Genomic DNA, 15,425 nt, shown 5'->3' with positions numbered 1-15,425 from the left:
AAATAATAACTCTGATTTTGTTTGTCAATATTTTTTTACTAAGTAAATCAAATTAATTATTTTATTAATTTTATATGATATATAATTAAATTTCAATGATATTGAGATAATTATTTAATATAAATATTTATTATTGAGATTTTTTATTCATTTGATTTTATTAATATTTGTATATTTTCTGTTAATCATAAACTTTTCAATGTAAGATTTTTTAGTGCAAATTTCAAAATTAATGTATTTGTGTTTTTATGTGGTATATATTTTAATTTAAACGATATTAAAATAGACATATATATATATATTTAATATGCATATCTATTAAATGAGATTTCACATTCATACGACTTTATGATCATTGGTATCTTGTTATAACAAAAAAAAAAAAACTATTAATCACAAATTTTCAATGCAGGACTTTAAACATTTTTAGTAATTTATAGTTGTTTTAATTAATTTTTTTTTTGAAATATAACATATAACAAAAAAATCTAAATTTTATTACATAGCTAATGTGATTTTTTAATTTATTTTAAATAATATAAAATTAAACAAAAAGCAGCGAGGATATAAAATTTTGTGTCAAATCTTTATTATTCATATTCATTAATTGTCATAAATATGTTAATAATATAAGACAATTTTGTAGCTTTTATTTAAGGAAAGAATGAAGAATATTTTTTTGTACACAACTAATCAATTTGATAGTTAGTTTAATAAAAAAGTATAATATATGTTTAGATGGACAACCTATTTTTCAAAAGATTCTAAAAATCATTCTGGTGATGATACGTGGCTACAAAAAAAATGTTGTAATGCTTCTCAATTAATATATAAAGGATTTCATCGAGAACTACAATCCCTAATTTATTTTGGTTTGGTTCGGATCTATTCGAACTACAATCCCCAAAAAAATCATTCTGGTGATGACAGTGATCCAAGCAACTACCCATATATAAAGGATTTCATCGAGAACTACAATCCCTAATCCCTAATGGGTATCATTCGAGTTTGGTTCGGATCTATTCGAGTTTCGAGTTTTCAGGGTTAAAGATTTTAGCTCCATTCGTGTATTTCTAAATTTTGGTTCAGGTTCAGTTTGGATCTTTGTGGGTTCGGTTCGGGTTTGGTATTAATCTGATTTATCCAAATGTTTTCTTTATCAAATACTTTTGTACAAATTTTCTAATTTTATTGATATTTTAAACATAATTTTATTTACATTGTACAGATTTAGTAGCATATACATTTTTAAAGTTAAATTTTAATTTTGCTGGAGCTCTGATGCATTTTGCACTTCAAGATTGCCTCTTCTTTTTTTTGGATAATATGATAATTACACATGGTGACACAGAAAAGGGGTATGCATATTCACACAAAATATTCATTGTTTCTATGAAAACACCATACCAAAAACCTCAAAAACATTTTATTTCACCACTAAAAACTCTCCCCTATGTCAAAGCTCTCCACCTGAGACCTTTCTGCTTAGATAGAGAATATTGATGTATAGCAGTGTAGGTAAGTATTCATTTATTATTGGTTGGTTAGTTAGTTACTTGGTCAACTGAAATTATACAGCGTTGGATATTGAAATTACTTATATGTGCCCATATTCAGAAATCTGATTATATTTAAAAATTAATAATCGATCCTGGCTTAGATTACAAGAATGTCTAAGTTTAAAATTTACAAGATTTTTAAGGATTTCTAAAAGAAAATAGGATATAACAATATGGGGTTAGTCATGGCAAGATATGTAGATAATATATTAAGCATGACATAACTATGAGAAAGTAACATTGTTGGCTAGAAATTAAACTAAGATCGATTAGTCAACTATTGAATCAGTTATGAAAAGAAAAGAAAAATATTACATATGATCTATTGTCAACTCTTGCCTTTTGATGAAGGGTAGTCGATTCCAAGGTGCAAAAGTAACTCGTCTTGTACGTTTCATCAACGAGTGGCTATGTTATGCTACAGATTGTTTAATACTCCATATAGAGAAGTTTGTCAAAGAATAATGAAATCAGGATTTCAATGGGGAGGCCCTAGAGAAGTTTTTTTTTTGACTAAATTTTTTTTTTTTTGCATTAAATTAAATGTAACCGCTATGGCAATGGGGATGCCCTAGAGAAGTTTGTCAAAGAATCAAGCATTCTACTTGTCACCGTCTTAGACAGTGATCCAAGCAACTACCCATATATTGACAAATTCTTTGTCAGCCTTGCCACTCGGTAAAAGTTTTTAACATCATTCTTTAGTGTTTTGACAGTTTCTTCTAATATCTTCTGGTTTTGATGGGCTGTAACATTTTGAAAATTTAGGTAATGATGTTCGTTAACTTCACTGGAGAGTTGCATCTCTAAAAGCAGAGTACCGTGAAGTTGCTACATCATACAAAGGACAAGGTCTTTTCTTCCTTGCTGGTGATGCTGAGAGCGGCCAACACGCTTTGCACATTACTATTTCATTTTGCATCTCCCAATCATTTTCTTCTGTTGTGAGTTTACACATCCCTAAGCAGAGTTTTTCCTTTTGTGTATATCGGTCTTTGACAGTACTTTGGACTTGGAGAGACCCAAGTTCCCCTCATAATCATCCTGACTCCGGATAACAAGAAGTACTTGGAAAGTATGGGTAGTAGTTTTTGAAGGTATTCGTGATCCGATATATTTCGTCAGAACGATCAATTATCCGATCAGATTCAATTTGTAGCCATCTAGATATTTGATGTTTCAAGTATCCGGAGATTTAACCGGATATCTGATCTAATCCATACAAAAAAATAAATAAAAAAATCCAAAATAATATAAAATAATAATATTTTTGACAAAAAAATATTTCCTTTTAAAAATTCTAATAACTACTATAATCAATTTAATAGATAAAAAATTATAAAATTTATATAAAATATAATATTTATATAAGTTATATATAAAATTTTAAATATATATATATATACATATAACTAATCTAATCGAATATTCGTTCTTAAAAATATTAATATTTTTTTTATTTGTTTCTTGTGGATATTACATATTAGTATTTGATTTGTTCGGTAGAGTTACAAATATCTGGATTTTTCGGTTTGAATATAAACAAATAACGAATCAAATAAAAAATTTATGGATAGTTTGTTCAGTCCTATTGGAAAGCAAACGTTATGGTTGACCAGATTGAGTCATGGATGAAAGACTTCAAGGTTTCATGGAAAAGAGTTACGTAAAATAAAATATAAACTAACCAAAGAACATGTTTCCTTCAAGAACGGAAAGTTGCCGCCCGCAAAAAATCTCAGCCTATTCCAGCTGAGAACAACAAACCAGTGAAGGTTGTTGTAGCTGAGAGCCTTGACGATATAGTCTTCAAGTCTGGAAAGAATGGTGAGCAACATTTGAAAACTCTTAATAATACTTATTTTGATCTTCTTACAAAACAAAAACTGATAAAAACATCAATTTATCCATCAGTCTTGATTGAGTTCTATCATATGCACCGTCGTGTGGACATTGCCAAAAGCTTGCCCCGATATTGGACGAAGTGGCTTTAAAGTTGCAAAACGACCCAAGTGTGATCATAGCAAAATTAGTAAGCCTCTTATTTTTTTTTTTTAATTTGTGCTGCTCACTGCTGCATGTCAAATCACTTTTTGATAATATCATACTAGATAATGGTCTTAACCACACGATTGCATGAGGGGTGTACAGGACGCGACGGAAAATGATATCCCAAGTGAACCCTTTGACGTGAACGCTTCCCTGCCGACCATTTACTAGAGATCAGCGAGTGGAAACGTTAATGTAGAGTACGAAGGAGACAGGACAAAGGAAGACTTTATAAGCTTCATTGAGAAGAACAAGGCAACAAATTCACATGGTGACGAGACCACTAGTACTAAGATTGAGGAAGCAAAGAGGACTGGGGAATCGGCCGCTAAGGACGAGTTAGTGGAAGCTTTATTATTCTTCTCCAAATCCATCAGAGTTTTTTCTTTATAATAATAATTAAAAATGTTACATTTTTTTTCTTTTTGAAAATTATTATACGTCAGTTGCAACTTTGGACCGAAATCATATTATAATGATGTCAGAGACGATCCCGATATTTAACACTATCATTATAAAGTTTCCTAAAGTTTGCACCAATTCTTCATAAATTTAAATAAAGTAAAATGATCAATCATGATCGATCATTTATAACTTAAAGTGGTAGGCTGGTAGCCTGATTCACGTGTTTTCGTGGACGAGCTAATACGTGAATGATTAGAAGAATACTTTATGATCACCATTACCCCCATAACATATAATTCCTCCTAACATTAATTATCCAAAAATACTATATGATCACCATTCACCCGTAACATATAATGCTCCTTATTACATATAAAATTTAGAAAAAAAACATATAAAATTTAGATTTAATTATTAAATCGCGTTCTATGAAATTTTTGGCTGGCACACGTCACTGATTATGACCCTTCTGGTCGGGAAACAAAAACATTAACAAAAGTAGAAACTTTTGGGCGATATCGTGATTCACGTGGTTGTTGAAAAAAAAACATTCACATGATTAATCGACGGATCCTGTTAATTCATCTGAAAGATTTGATATCATTATAATGATAATCATATAACATACTATAATTTTAAAAAGTCCCTACTTTTGTTTTGTAGATAAATAAAAGAGGACTAACATCTAATCATTCCATTCGTATCTTTTTTTAACATGAGCCTTCTTCTGGTTGGTAATCTACTATCAGAAGGATTATTTCTATTTCTATTTTGTCATGCTAAAACTTTATTCTGAACTATATATTGTCTTTCAGTCTTATGTACGGTTAATTAATGGGTAATTCTCTCAAATAGCTTTTTTAAAAAATTTGACACAAAAATGACATTCAAAAAAGAAAATGACCAAAATAGTTTTTTTTTTTTGAAATTTTTAATTTTTATTATTTTATTTCAAAAATTTGAAACTTATCCCAAAATCTCACTCCTTATCTCTAAACCCTAAGTGTAGATTAGTTAACTCTAAGATAAAAACATATTTTTACCCTTTAATAAAACTTATTTTGATCATTTTATTCATTGAGTACAAAAACGTAAAAATAGCTATATAGAGAATTTCTCTAAATTAATTTCTTCAAGATTTTGTATGACGCTGCAGAGATACTACGTATATAAATATAAAATTAGGTTTAGTTGCAACCTCAAACCTATATCATGATGATGTCAATGGCGAGAGCAATATACAACAAACAGTAGTTATATTCATCCTTACATCAATCAAATATAATTAACGATCAGTGGTTTTCTGGTGTTCCTCAACTAAAGATTAGAATCTGAGAAGAAGAAAAACGATTATAATCTGAGTGGATTATAGAAAAACGATATCCTGATTCACGAGGTTTATGGATTTTACGAGATACACCTGAGAGTTAGTTTTACAATGATCGTCGAAAACCTAAAAAGGAAAAGAAATAATTTAATGGGTCGCGGTTTCATTATAAAGTTTCTGTAAATTATTATAGTAAAATATAAATATACGTCACTACTTTTGTTTATATTTTTGTTTTGGAATTAAAGCAGAGAGGATGAGTAATCATCTAGTCATTCGGTTCCGTTCTGCTATGACCCTTCTGATTGGAGATCGACTATTAGAAGAATCATATTATTGTTTTCTGTTTTCCAACCGATTGGTAATTAGTAGATTGGTCCAAGTATCTTATATATTACTCAAGTCTTTTTATATTTTTGATATAGGATCTTCTTTCCAACACCCTCTCTCGAGATAATTGTGCGTATAACCATTAATTTCGCAGAATCCATCATATCTCTCCGGGAGTAATGCTTTATTTTCAAGCGATTTCGGCGGAACTGAGTTTTCTATGAGCCATCAGCTAATAGGATGATCGGGCCACTATCCGGACCGGATTAATGAGTCAGAGTATTTGGTCTGCTCTGATACCATGATAAATTTTTTGGGCTTCCAACTTAAAATCAATTGGCAATTAATGGATTAGTCCAAGTCTGTTATATATTACTCAAGTCTCTTTTATATTTTCGATGTAGGATCTTTTCTCCAATTTATAATGTTACATTTACGTATTTAATAATATAATATAAGATTTTTTGGGAATGATCCTCAAAAAATTCCCAATCAAATTGTAAGAAATTAAATTTACAATAGGTTTCCCTCATAGGTTAATTAATATATCCTGATAGAACTTATGGGGGGTTCCTTCTGGCTATGCATAGTAGCTGGTTAATAGACCAAACATAATTTATTTTGTTAAATCTATTGGTTACATAGCTAAAAGATTGTTAAATCTAATTAATTGGTTATCCAAATTTTAATAAAGTTAAAATTCATAAATAATTAAAATAATTTTTTTTGAAACAACAAATATATTAAAAATATCATATATTATAAAACGGAAGAAAAATAATATATATATATATATATATATGCTATTACATACATGAGGCTAAAAATAATGTTAAAATCGGTAGTTTGTGAATCTAGAGCAATATTATGTTGCATGTATAATATAAATTTATTTGCAAAGATAAACTATAGTATATACATGAGAAACACAAATGTTAACATACACATAGATCACTGTTTTTAAACACACTTAAAAATAGTTTTTCCTAAAATCTAGCAATAAACAAGGCACAGTAATGAAGCGATTTGTTTTGGTGATGGTCCACACGCCACTCCCAATGCTCTCCATACACATTATTTTCTCGATGAACACAAATGGAGTATAAACATTAATGTTTTTTTTGAGAAAATATGAACATTAATGTTTAGACAAATGTAGACAATACGCTGTCGGCCGATGCATGCTCCGTAAAAATAAAATATTAGACATAGTCTTGGTCACCATTCCAAATCTAAAGCCGGTACACTTGGCTTGAGAGTTCTCCGATCCCTATAAAATGGAATTTATTGAGAGAGTTAAAAACCATACTCTCAAACCACAATAATGTCAAACCATTTTCAAGGGCCCGTAACCACTAACCCTAAACAGGTTTTAACCAAAGAAGAACAAGTAGCCGACGAGAACATGGTGAGCTCGCAAGCCGAGAGTATAGTTAACACTCTGGCTTTCCCTATGGTTCTTAAAGCCGCCTTGGAGCTCGGCGTCATCGATACCATCGCTGCTGCAGGCAATGGCGCGTGGCTTTCACCCTCCGAGATAACGGTTCGTCTTCCAACCAAGCCAACGAACCCGGAGGCACCGGTTTTGCTGGACCGGATGCTGCGGTTACTCGTCAGCCACTCGATGTTGAAGTGCCGTATGGTAAAAAGCAGAGAAAAAGGTCGAACCGGAAAGATGGAAAGGGTATACGCAGCCGAACCGGTTTGCAAGTATTTCTTGAAAGATAGTGACGGTTCTGGTTCTCTCGCGTCTTTGCTCATCATGTTCCATGACCAAGTCATTTTTAAGACTTGGTAAGAGCTTCAGTGATGTTCCTTACTTATTTGAAACCGGTTATTAGCTTACAAATTAAACTGATTCACAGAAAATGTTCTATATCCCAGAGTAAATGAAAAACTGAAGAATTTTTTGTTCTTTACTTTCGTAGGACAAAGCTCAAGGATGTGATACTGGAAGGAAGAGATGCGTTCAGCAATGCACACGGCATGAGAATATTTGAATACATTAATTTGGACGAACGATTCGGTGAGCTATTTCACCAGGCAATGTCGGAATCTTCCACGATGGTCATGAAGAAGGTGCTAGAAGTTTACAGAGGTTTTGAAGGTGTTAACACTCTCGTGGATGTAGGAGGAGCAAATGGCACCATATTAGGTTTAATCACATCCAAGTATCCTCATATCAAGGGTGTTAATTTCGACCTAGCTCAGGTTTTAACCAATGCTCCATTTTATCCAGGTACAAAACTAAATAAATCTTATAATTATAAGTTTTAAATTGGAGTGTTACTGTTAGTAACTACCTCCTAAACTTGTAATGTTACTAATATAGGAGTTGAACATGTCTCTGGAGACATGTTTATAGAAGTTCCAAAGGGAGATGCCATCTTTATGAAAGTAAGTTATACATATAAAGGTTTTTTTAATTAAAATAAGTTGCATATAAATATATATATATATATATATATATATATATATATATATATATAACTTTTGAGCTCTTCGAGGTTTACTGAAGTCTATCATTTCTGGTATTAAATGGCTAAATTATCGATAGTGGATATTACATGATTGGGCGGACGAACATTGTATTAAGATTCTAAAGAATTGTTGGAAGAGTCTACCGGAAAAAGGGAAAGTGATCATTGTAGAGAGGGTTACACCAACAGAACCAAAGGGTGGTGACTTTTTATCTGACATTATGTTCGCTATGGACCTGCTAATGTTGACACAATGTTCGGGTGGTAAAGAGAGATCTCTTTCACAATTCGAGAACTTAGCATTCGGGTCAGGTTTTATTCGATGTGAAGTCATTTGTCTTGTGTATTCATATTCTGTTATCGAGTTCCGCAAATAGATGTGGCATTTGAAAAAGTAAAACAATAATTTGGTTGGCAGTCTGAAATCAACATTGCGGGCTAAAAATCATATACTGATTGTGAGGGTTTTTCTTAGTATTTGTTAGTGAATTTTATTGCATGCAGTATTTTTACGGTATTAGTTTCGCGATCTTAATGCATGGCTAAGTTTAAATGAATCTTGAAATCAAGAACGATACATAGGTTCACCCCGTGATAAACAGTTAAATTCACCTCATCATTTACTACCAACCAAAGTGCCATGTAGAATTAATTAAAAAAAGTAATAAAATTAAAAAATAAATGGCTGAGAAAAACAATACCAACGTTAAAGCCATCTGCAAAATCCGAAACTCTAAAAATCAAAAATCTAAACCCTTAACCTAAACTTTAAATCTCAAATCCTAAACCCAAAACTCAAAACTCTAAATCTTAAATTATAAACTCAAAATCCTAAACCCTAAACTTTAAACTCTAAACCCAAAATCTAAAATCTATTTTACTTTAAAAACAAAAACCAAAATCTAATGTTACCATTCAAGTTTTTAGAAAATCTAAAATTTACAGCAAAATCAAAAACCAAAAACTAAAAACTAAAATCTAAAAACTAACAACCAAAATCTAAAAACCAAAAACTAAAATCCAAAAACCATGTAAACAATCATCACCTTAGAGTTTTGTGTTTAAATTTTAGGATTTGAGGTTTATGGTTTAGTTTTTTAAAATTTTGGGTTTTGTAGATGACGTTAACGTCGGTGTTGTTTTTTTCAGCCATTTTGTTAATTGTATTGCCTTTTTAACTAATCGTACATGACACTTTAGTTGGTTATAAAAAGTAAGGTGAATTTAACCATTCACCCATAGGGATGAACCCAAGTATTGTTCTGAAATCAATCCTTCACCTCTCTGCGGCTCTGCGCTAGCTATTATACCGATCTATTTATCAGTGATCTTCTTTAGGTTTTCCAACCAACAAAAACCTTGGCAAACTAAACCGATTTATTTTAACAGTTGCATACCACGATGATAGGGTTGGGACAGACATCTACAGGCAGTAAGGAAAATAAATTGAACATAACAATAACAAGCCAGTTTCAGTCCGGCTTTACACTATCAAATCCGATAAAAAACTGTTGCTTCCAGCCCAATATAAATCAGGGCTGACACTGTTTTTTTTTTTTTTTTGAAAAAGAAACAAATTGACTAGTATAAGCACAATATAATTTATGTTAAAATGTAGGAAAAAAGTTTCTTAGCTACACGAAGTTTACTATAATATGGTGGAAACCATCCAATATATAAGCTGACACTGTTCTTAGCTTATATCCTAATCCAATTACATTGGACATATAAACTGTATTATATGTTCATCATATATTCCACTCGTTAATTATCCAACGCTCTTCCAACTTGAGGAAAATAAAGATTTCCAATATACAACTTGTCGAATAACTCTTAGAATTGTACCTGTCTGAATGTCTTTGTCAACACAGCTGCCAATAAATCATTGCAAAATAAAAATAAAAATAATAAATTTAGTTTTAGAAAGAAAGAAAAAGTAAGGATAAGAAAAGACATTAATGGTAGCTGATGAATCTTTGCAAAAATTCAAACAAACAAACAAGTTGGACGTAAATTCTTTCATAGCCCATCAACTTTGTCTTTGGCTATTATTATGGTCATTTATCTTCTTCAGTTTCCGCTCTATTAGTCTATAAAAATAATAATCACTAATATAATATATAGAGTGCTTCATGGTTATATACAGAGGACCACATGCGTACCTATATTGTTCATACGGACTCTAATCACAAGCAGAGGCATGCTTATAGTGTTAGCAAAAAGATATTAGTCTTAAAGCCCCCCCCCCCCCCACATAATTTACAAAAATTAAGGCCCCAAATCTCTAAGAAAATCCTTAAAAATTGTTTAAACTTATGTTTTCTACTTGAACTCAAAACTAAAAAAATACAAAAAATAGTTTTTTTGTTAAAATTATATAAAAGAAAATAATCTTTTATTTGTTCAAGTTCAAGTTTGTAAGTTAACTTTGTTTTCTCAAATTTGTTTCTACCGAACAATTGTATTTCTATTTAAAATAATTTATTTTTTAAATTTAGTAGTGTGAATGCTGATGGTTAGCATATTTTATCCTATTTTAACATATATAACTTAGAATGCCTTTTATTTTTTTTTCCTTATAATTTTTAAGATAACTCATAAACATATCTTAAAAAAAAATGCTTTATAAAAAAATGAAAAGTGAAATCATTTAAATACTATAATCATTTTTAATATTATTGTATTTTATTTTTCATTAGTATTTTATATTATATTACAATATAATTAATATTTTAATTATAAATAATTTTTATAGTGAAAATTTAATGCTAAGTCATCGTATTTACCTTGGGTCCCTAAAAAAGTTGGCACAACACTGATCACAAGGTCTATAAGTTTACGTAGCAAGATCTTTATCATCAACCACCACTCCCCCCTCCCCCCCCCCCCCCCTACATACGGGTTAATCATAATATACAATTATAAGCTGCGGGTTCGAGCCCCGTCAGTCCCGGCGGATTCAATTAAAAAAAAAAGACATAAACTCCCCTTTTTGTTTCTGGTATACATTTTCAACAACGACAACAACGGATATTTTCTTGCTTAATCCCTATGATCTACAGATATAGTGTTCTTCTATTCGACATAAAGTTACACGTTCCCTCTTTAGGACCTGTAGTTTTCATATAGTATATTGTTTGAAATTTGACTTTTTGGTTAATTCCAAAAGAGTCTATTAGAGATATGTTAGGTCGGAAAATATGTATCTTACGGACCAAGACTGTGAAGTCCGTGAAATCCCATGAAGACTCTCAAGACTAAAAAGAAACACTTGAAAAATAAGTTACTCTCAAAATATTCTAACATATTTACAATAAATGTTTAGAAAAGTTAGCATTATCTAGTGTTAACATTATGTTAATGTTACCACTATATATGCATATTGTATTCTTTTATCAAACACAACATAATAATATATCTATTCTATTATACTTTACAAAGTCCGTACCCCATACTTTCTACATGCCATCATGCCCCTGAGAATCCAACCACACTGACGACTGTACCCGTTTTATAACTATATTTTAATATACCAAAAGGAAGAAATATACGTGTTATTTACCTGTGTTGCAAAAAAAAAACATGTTATTTACCTCCAGTTTCCTCTATAAAATGGCAGAAGGCAAGGATGTTGAAACCAAGCCTCTCTTTTCCATTACTTATTCTCTACCTATCCTCTCCGTTTTCAACCAACATTAACTAATGGCAAACCAACTTCAAAAGCTAGTAAGCCCTTCTGCTAAATCGGGTCTGACCAAAGAAGTAGAAGAACAACAAGATTCTCAAGAAATGGTGGCCTTGATAAGCCGAGAGGATGGTGTACTCCTTGACATTCCCAATGGTCTTCAAAGCTGCCTTGGAGTTGGGAGTCATCGACACGATGGCTACAGTTGAGGACGGCGTGTGGCTCTCGCCTTCCGAGATAGCGTCTCGTCTCCCTACTAAACCCACCAACCCTGAGGCTCCAATGATGCTGGACCGGATGATGCGATTACTCGCTAGCCACTCGGTCTTCAAATGTCGTGTGGTTGAAACGGGAGAGAACGCCCAAACCGGAAAGACGGAAAGGATATACGCAGCCGAACCGGTTTGCAAGTTTTTCTTGAAAGCTAGTGACGGCTCGGGCTCTCTCAGATCTCTCTTCATGTTGTGATAAGTTTCTTGGGCTTCCAACTTAAAACCAATTGGCAATTAGTGGATTGACCCAAGTCCCTTATATATTATTCAAGTCCCTTTCATATATCCGATGCGGGATCTTCTCTCCAATACCCTCCCTCGAGATAATGGTGCGTATAACCATTAATCTCGCAGAATCCATCATATCCCCTCCGAAATCATGCTTTATTTTTCTAGCGATCTCGGCGGAACTGAGCCTTCTATGGGCCATCAGCTAATGGGATGATCGGGCCACTGTCCGGGCCGGATTAATGGGTCAGGGTATTGGGCCCGCTCTGATACCATGATAAGTTTCTTGGGCTTCCAACTTAAAACCAATTGGCAATTAGTGGATTGACCAAAGTCCCTTATATATTACTCAAGTCCCTTTCATATATCCGATGTGGGATCTTCTCTCCAATATGTTGTGCCATAACCACGTCATTTTCACGTCTTTGTACGTACTATAGATTAATTAGTAAAGCAAAATCAATGCAATTACGTCAAGCCATTTTACATATTCCTAATTAATATATTTTTTACAGGTCACATCTCAAGGATGTGATATTACAAGGAACAGATGCATTTATTTCTGGCTATGGCATGAAAGTCTTCGAATACCTTGCTGTCGATGAACAATTCTCTGAGATGTTTGACCCGGGAATGTCGGAATCATCAACCATGGTCATGAAGAAGGTTCTAGGAAAATACACAGGATTTGAAGATGTTAACACTTTGGTGGACGTGGGAGGAGGAGTTGGAACCGTACTAGGTATAGTCACTTCCATGTATCCTCATATCAAGGGCATCAATTTGGACTTAGCATCGGTTTTAGTCAATGCTACTCCTTACCCCGGTAAACAAATGAAATAACAAACTTGATATATATATATAGCTTGTTATATTGATATGTTAGTATAATAATCTCCTAAGTTTATTATTATATATCTTTACAAAATCTGTTATAGGAGTGCAACATGTGGCGGGAGACATGTTTGTAGAAATTCCAAAGGGAGATGCTCTTTTCATGAAAGTAAGCATACATGTCTATGAACTATCATGGTGTAAAACGTTTTTTCTAGCAAAATAAAATTGTTTAAATTGATGTCAGTGGATACTGCATGCTTGGAACGATGAAAACTGTGTTAAAATTCTCAAAAACTGTTGGACAAGTCTTCCGGATAAAGGAAAAGTGATAGTTCTGGACGTGGTTATGCGAACAGAACCAAAGTGTTACGACTTTGCTTCTAACATGGAACTCACTATGGACATGTTCATACTGTCACAACGTTCAGGTGGTAGAGAAAGGACTCTTCCCGAATTGGAGGCTTTAGGTTGTGCTGCAGGCTTTGGTCGTTGCGAGTTTATTTGCCGTGCCTATTCTTTCTCGCTTATTGAGTTTCACAAATTGATTTGAAGTTTGCAAAAATAAAGACCACTACTAGTCCATGAATACTGTGCACCAGTAAGATCCTATATGTTTTGATGTTTATCTACCAAAAATAAAAGCAGAGAACTTCTTGTTATTATGTGTAATATATATATATATATATATATATATATATATATGTGTGTGTGTGTGTGTAATAACAATAAAGAGCCAAAATTTAGCAAAAAAAAAAGAGAATTGTCTAGCCGAATGTGTCCGTTTAGATGGTTGATGTAGAGCTAGTAATAGAATATTTGATTCTAGATAAGCTTTTTGTCCAAAACGGGTCTGTAATCAATATTATACCCCTTTTATCAAATTTTTAAAATTTATAATCTATCTATCTATACTATTATTTGTGAAGTGTTTTTTCGCAGTGTGTTAAAACCAGTAATTAATAATAATCGCTAACATAATATATAAAGTGCTGCATTATTATATTTAGAGGACCACATGCGTAACGATTTTGTTCACAGTGGAAGCTAATCAAGAAGCTCTATGAGTTTACGTTGCAAGACCTGAAACATCAGCCACACCACTCCCTCTACATATGGGTTAATCACAATATACATTTTCGACAACGACAACTAAAGATATTTTCTTGGTTGATCCCTATGGTCTACAAATATAGTGTTCTACTATTCGACATAAAGTTTCACGTTCCCTCTTTAGGACCTGTAGTTTTCATATTGTTTGAAATCTGATTTTTTGGTTAATCCCAAAAGATCCCGTACCCCATACTTTCGACATGCCATTATGACCCCTGAGAATCCAACCACCACGAGTGTACGAATTTTATAATTTATATTTTAATACACCAAAAAGTTTTTTTTTTTTTTAACTTTCTCCAAAGATGAAATCAAGATTATGTTAAATCAACTCTCTTTATCGCATCTTTAATGATATTCTATTTTTTAATCTAAAATTAAATTTATACTAAAAATGTTCTAATTTTACTCTATAATAAAGCTAAATGTGATTTTACTTTATAAACAGAGCAGTTTATTCAGTTTTTGTTCATCATTCTATTTTTTCCTATAAAATAGAGTATCATTGGAGTATAACTCAACTCTATTGTAAAATTATTCTATTTTAAAAAAGATAGAGTAAACCAACTATTTTTAGTAAAAGGGTAACTCTATTAGAGATGGTCTATAGAACACGATTTCCCCTTCTATATTTTACTTTAAAATATAAATCTCTCTATATTTTTTCTATAATAGAATAACTCTATTATAGAGACGTATCATTGGGTTGAAACAAATTCAACTCTATAATAAAATTAATCTATTTTAGAGTAAAATATAGAAAAAAAAATAACGTTCTATTGGAGATACTTTTAGAAAATCATTTTTTCAACGGAGATCAAACCATGACCCTTTAAATTTCTGTTAGGTAATCTAAAAATTTTAACTGTTATTTAGAGTAACATTATACTAAAAGTATCTAACATGGGTATTTAAATGAATTAAATAAAAATAATATAATGTTGTTGGGTATATTATAACACCTCCAATATGAGATATCCACTAAATATCTTAGTAAGAATTTTGTTTTTTTAAGGAGAGAATCAAAAGTATCTTGCAAAAATATCCTTCCGAAACTCCAAGGCCAGTTATCTGTTTCTAGTGGCTAAATTTTATAAGTGCTTTAAAATTCAATTCATTAATTTATTTATAATTAAATATTGA

At 31.8% G+C, this 15,425-nt stretch overlaps 1 protein-coding gene and 1 pseudogene across 1 annotated transcript; both read left to right on the top strand.

Annotated features, from left to right (window-relative positions):
- Positions 1-17: 17 nt before the first annotated feature.
- LOC103830566 (indole glucosinolate O-methyltransferase 1) lies at positions 18-8,667 on the top strand. The gene is made up of 4 exons (XM_009106372.3): positions 18-7,464; positions 7,599-7,909; positions 8,003-8,067; positions 8,228-8,667. The coding sequence occupies exons 1-4, from the start codon at positions 6,995-6,997 to the stop codon at positions 8,525-8,527; spliced, it is 1,146 nt and encodes a 381-aa protein (XP_009104620.1). The 5' UTR covers positions 18-6,994; the 3' UTR covers positions 8,528-8,667.
- A 2,501-nt stretch (positions 8,668-11,168) lies between these two features.
- Positions 11,169-13,949, top strand: LOC103830565 (annotated as a pseudogene).
- Positions 13,950-15,425: the final 1,476 nt, after the last annotated feature.

The sequence above is a fragment of the Brassica rapa genome, chromosome A07, assembly GCF_000309985.2.
Source record: "Brassica rapa cultivar Chiifu-401-42 chromosome A07, CAAS_Brap_v3.01, whole genome shotgun sequence".
Classification (NCBI taxonomy): Eukaryota; Viridiplantae; Streptophyta; class Magnoliopsida; order Brassicales; family Brassicaceae; genus Brassica; species Brassica rapa.
Note: the sequence above shows the minus strand (reverse complement) of the source record. Positions and strands in the feature narration are given on the sequence as shown.

What these genes read in the sequence shown, in the direction of transcription:
- LOC103830566 (XM_009106372.3), top strand. Translation starts at nt 6,995, where the DNA reads ATGTCAAACCATTTTCAAGGGCCCGTAACCACTAACCCTAAACAGGTT. An exon ending in CAATGCTCCATTTTATCCAG is followed by an intron (nt 7,910 to 8,002) that starts GTACAAAACTAA and finishes TTACTAATATAG; the next exon opens with GAGTTGAACATGTCTCTGGA. An exon ending in GAGATGCCATCTTTATGAAA is followed by an intron (nt 8,068 to 8,227) that starts GTAAGTTATACA and finishes AATTATCGATAG; the next exon opens with TGGATATTACATGATTGGGC.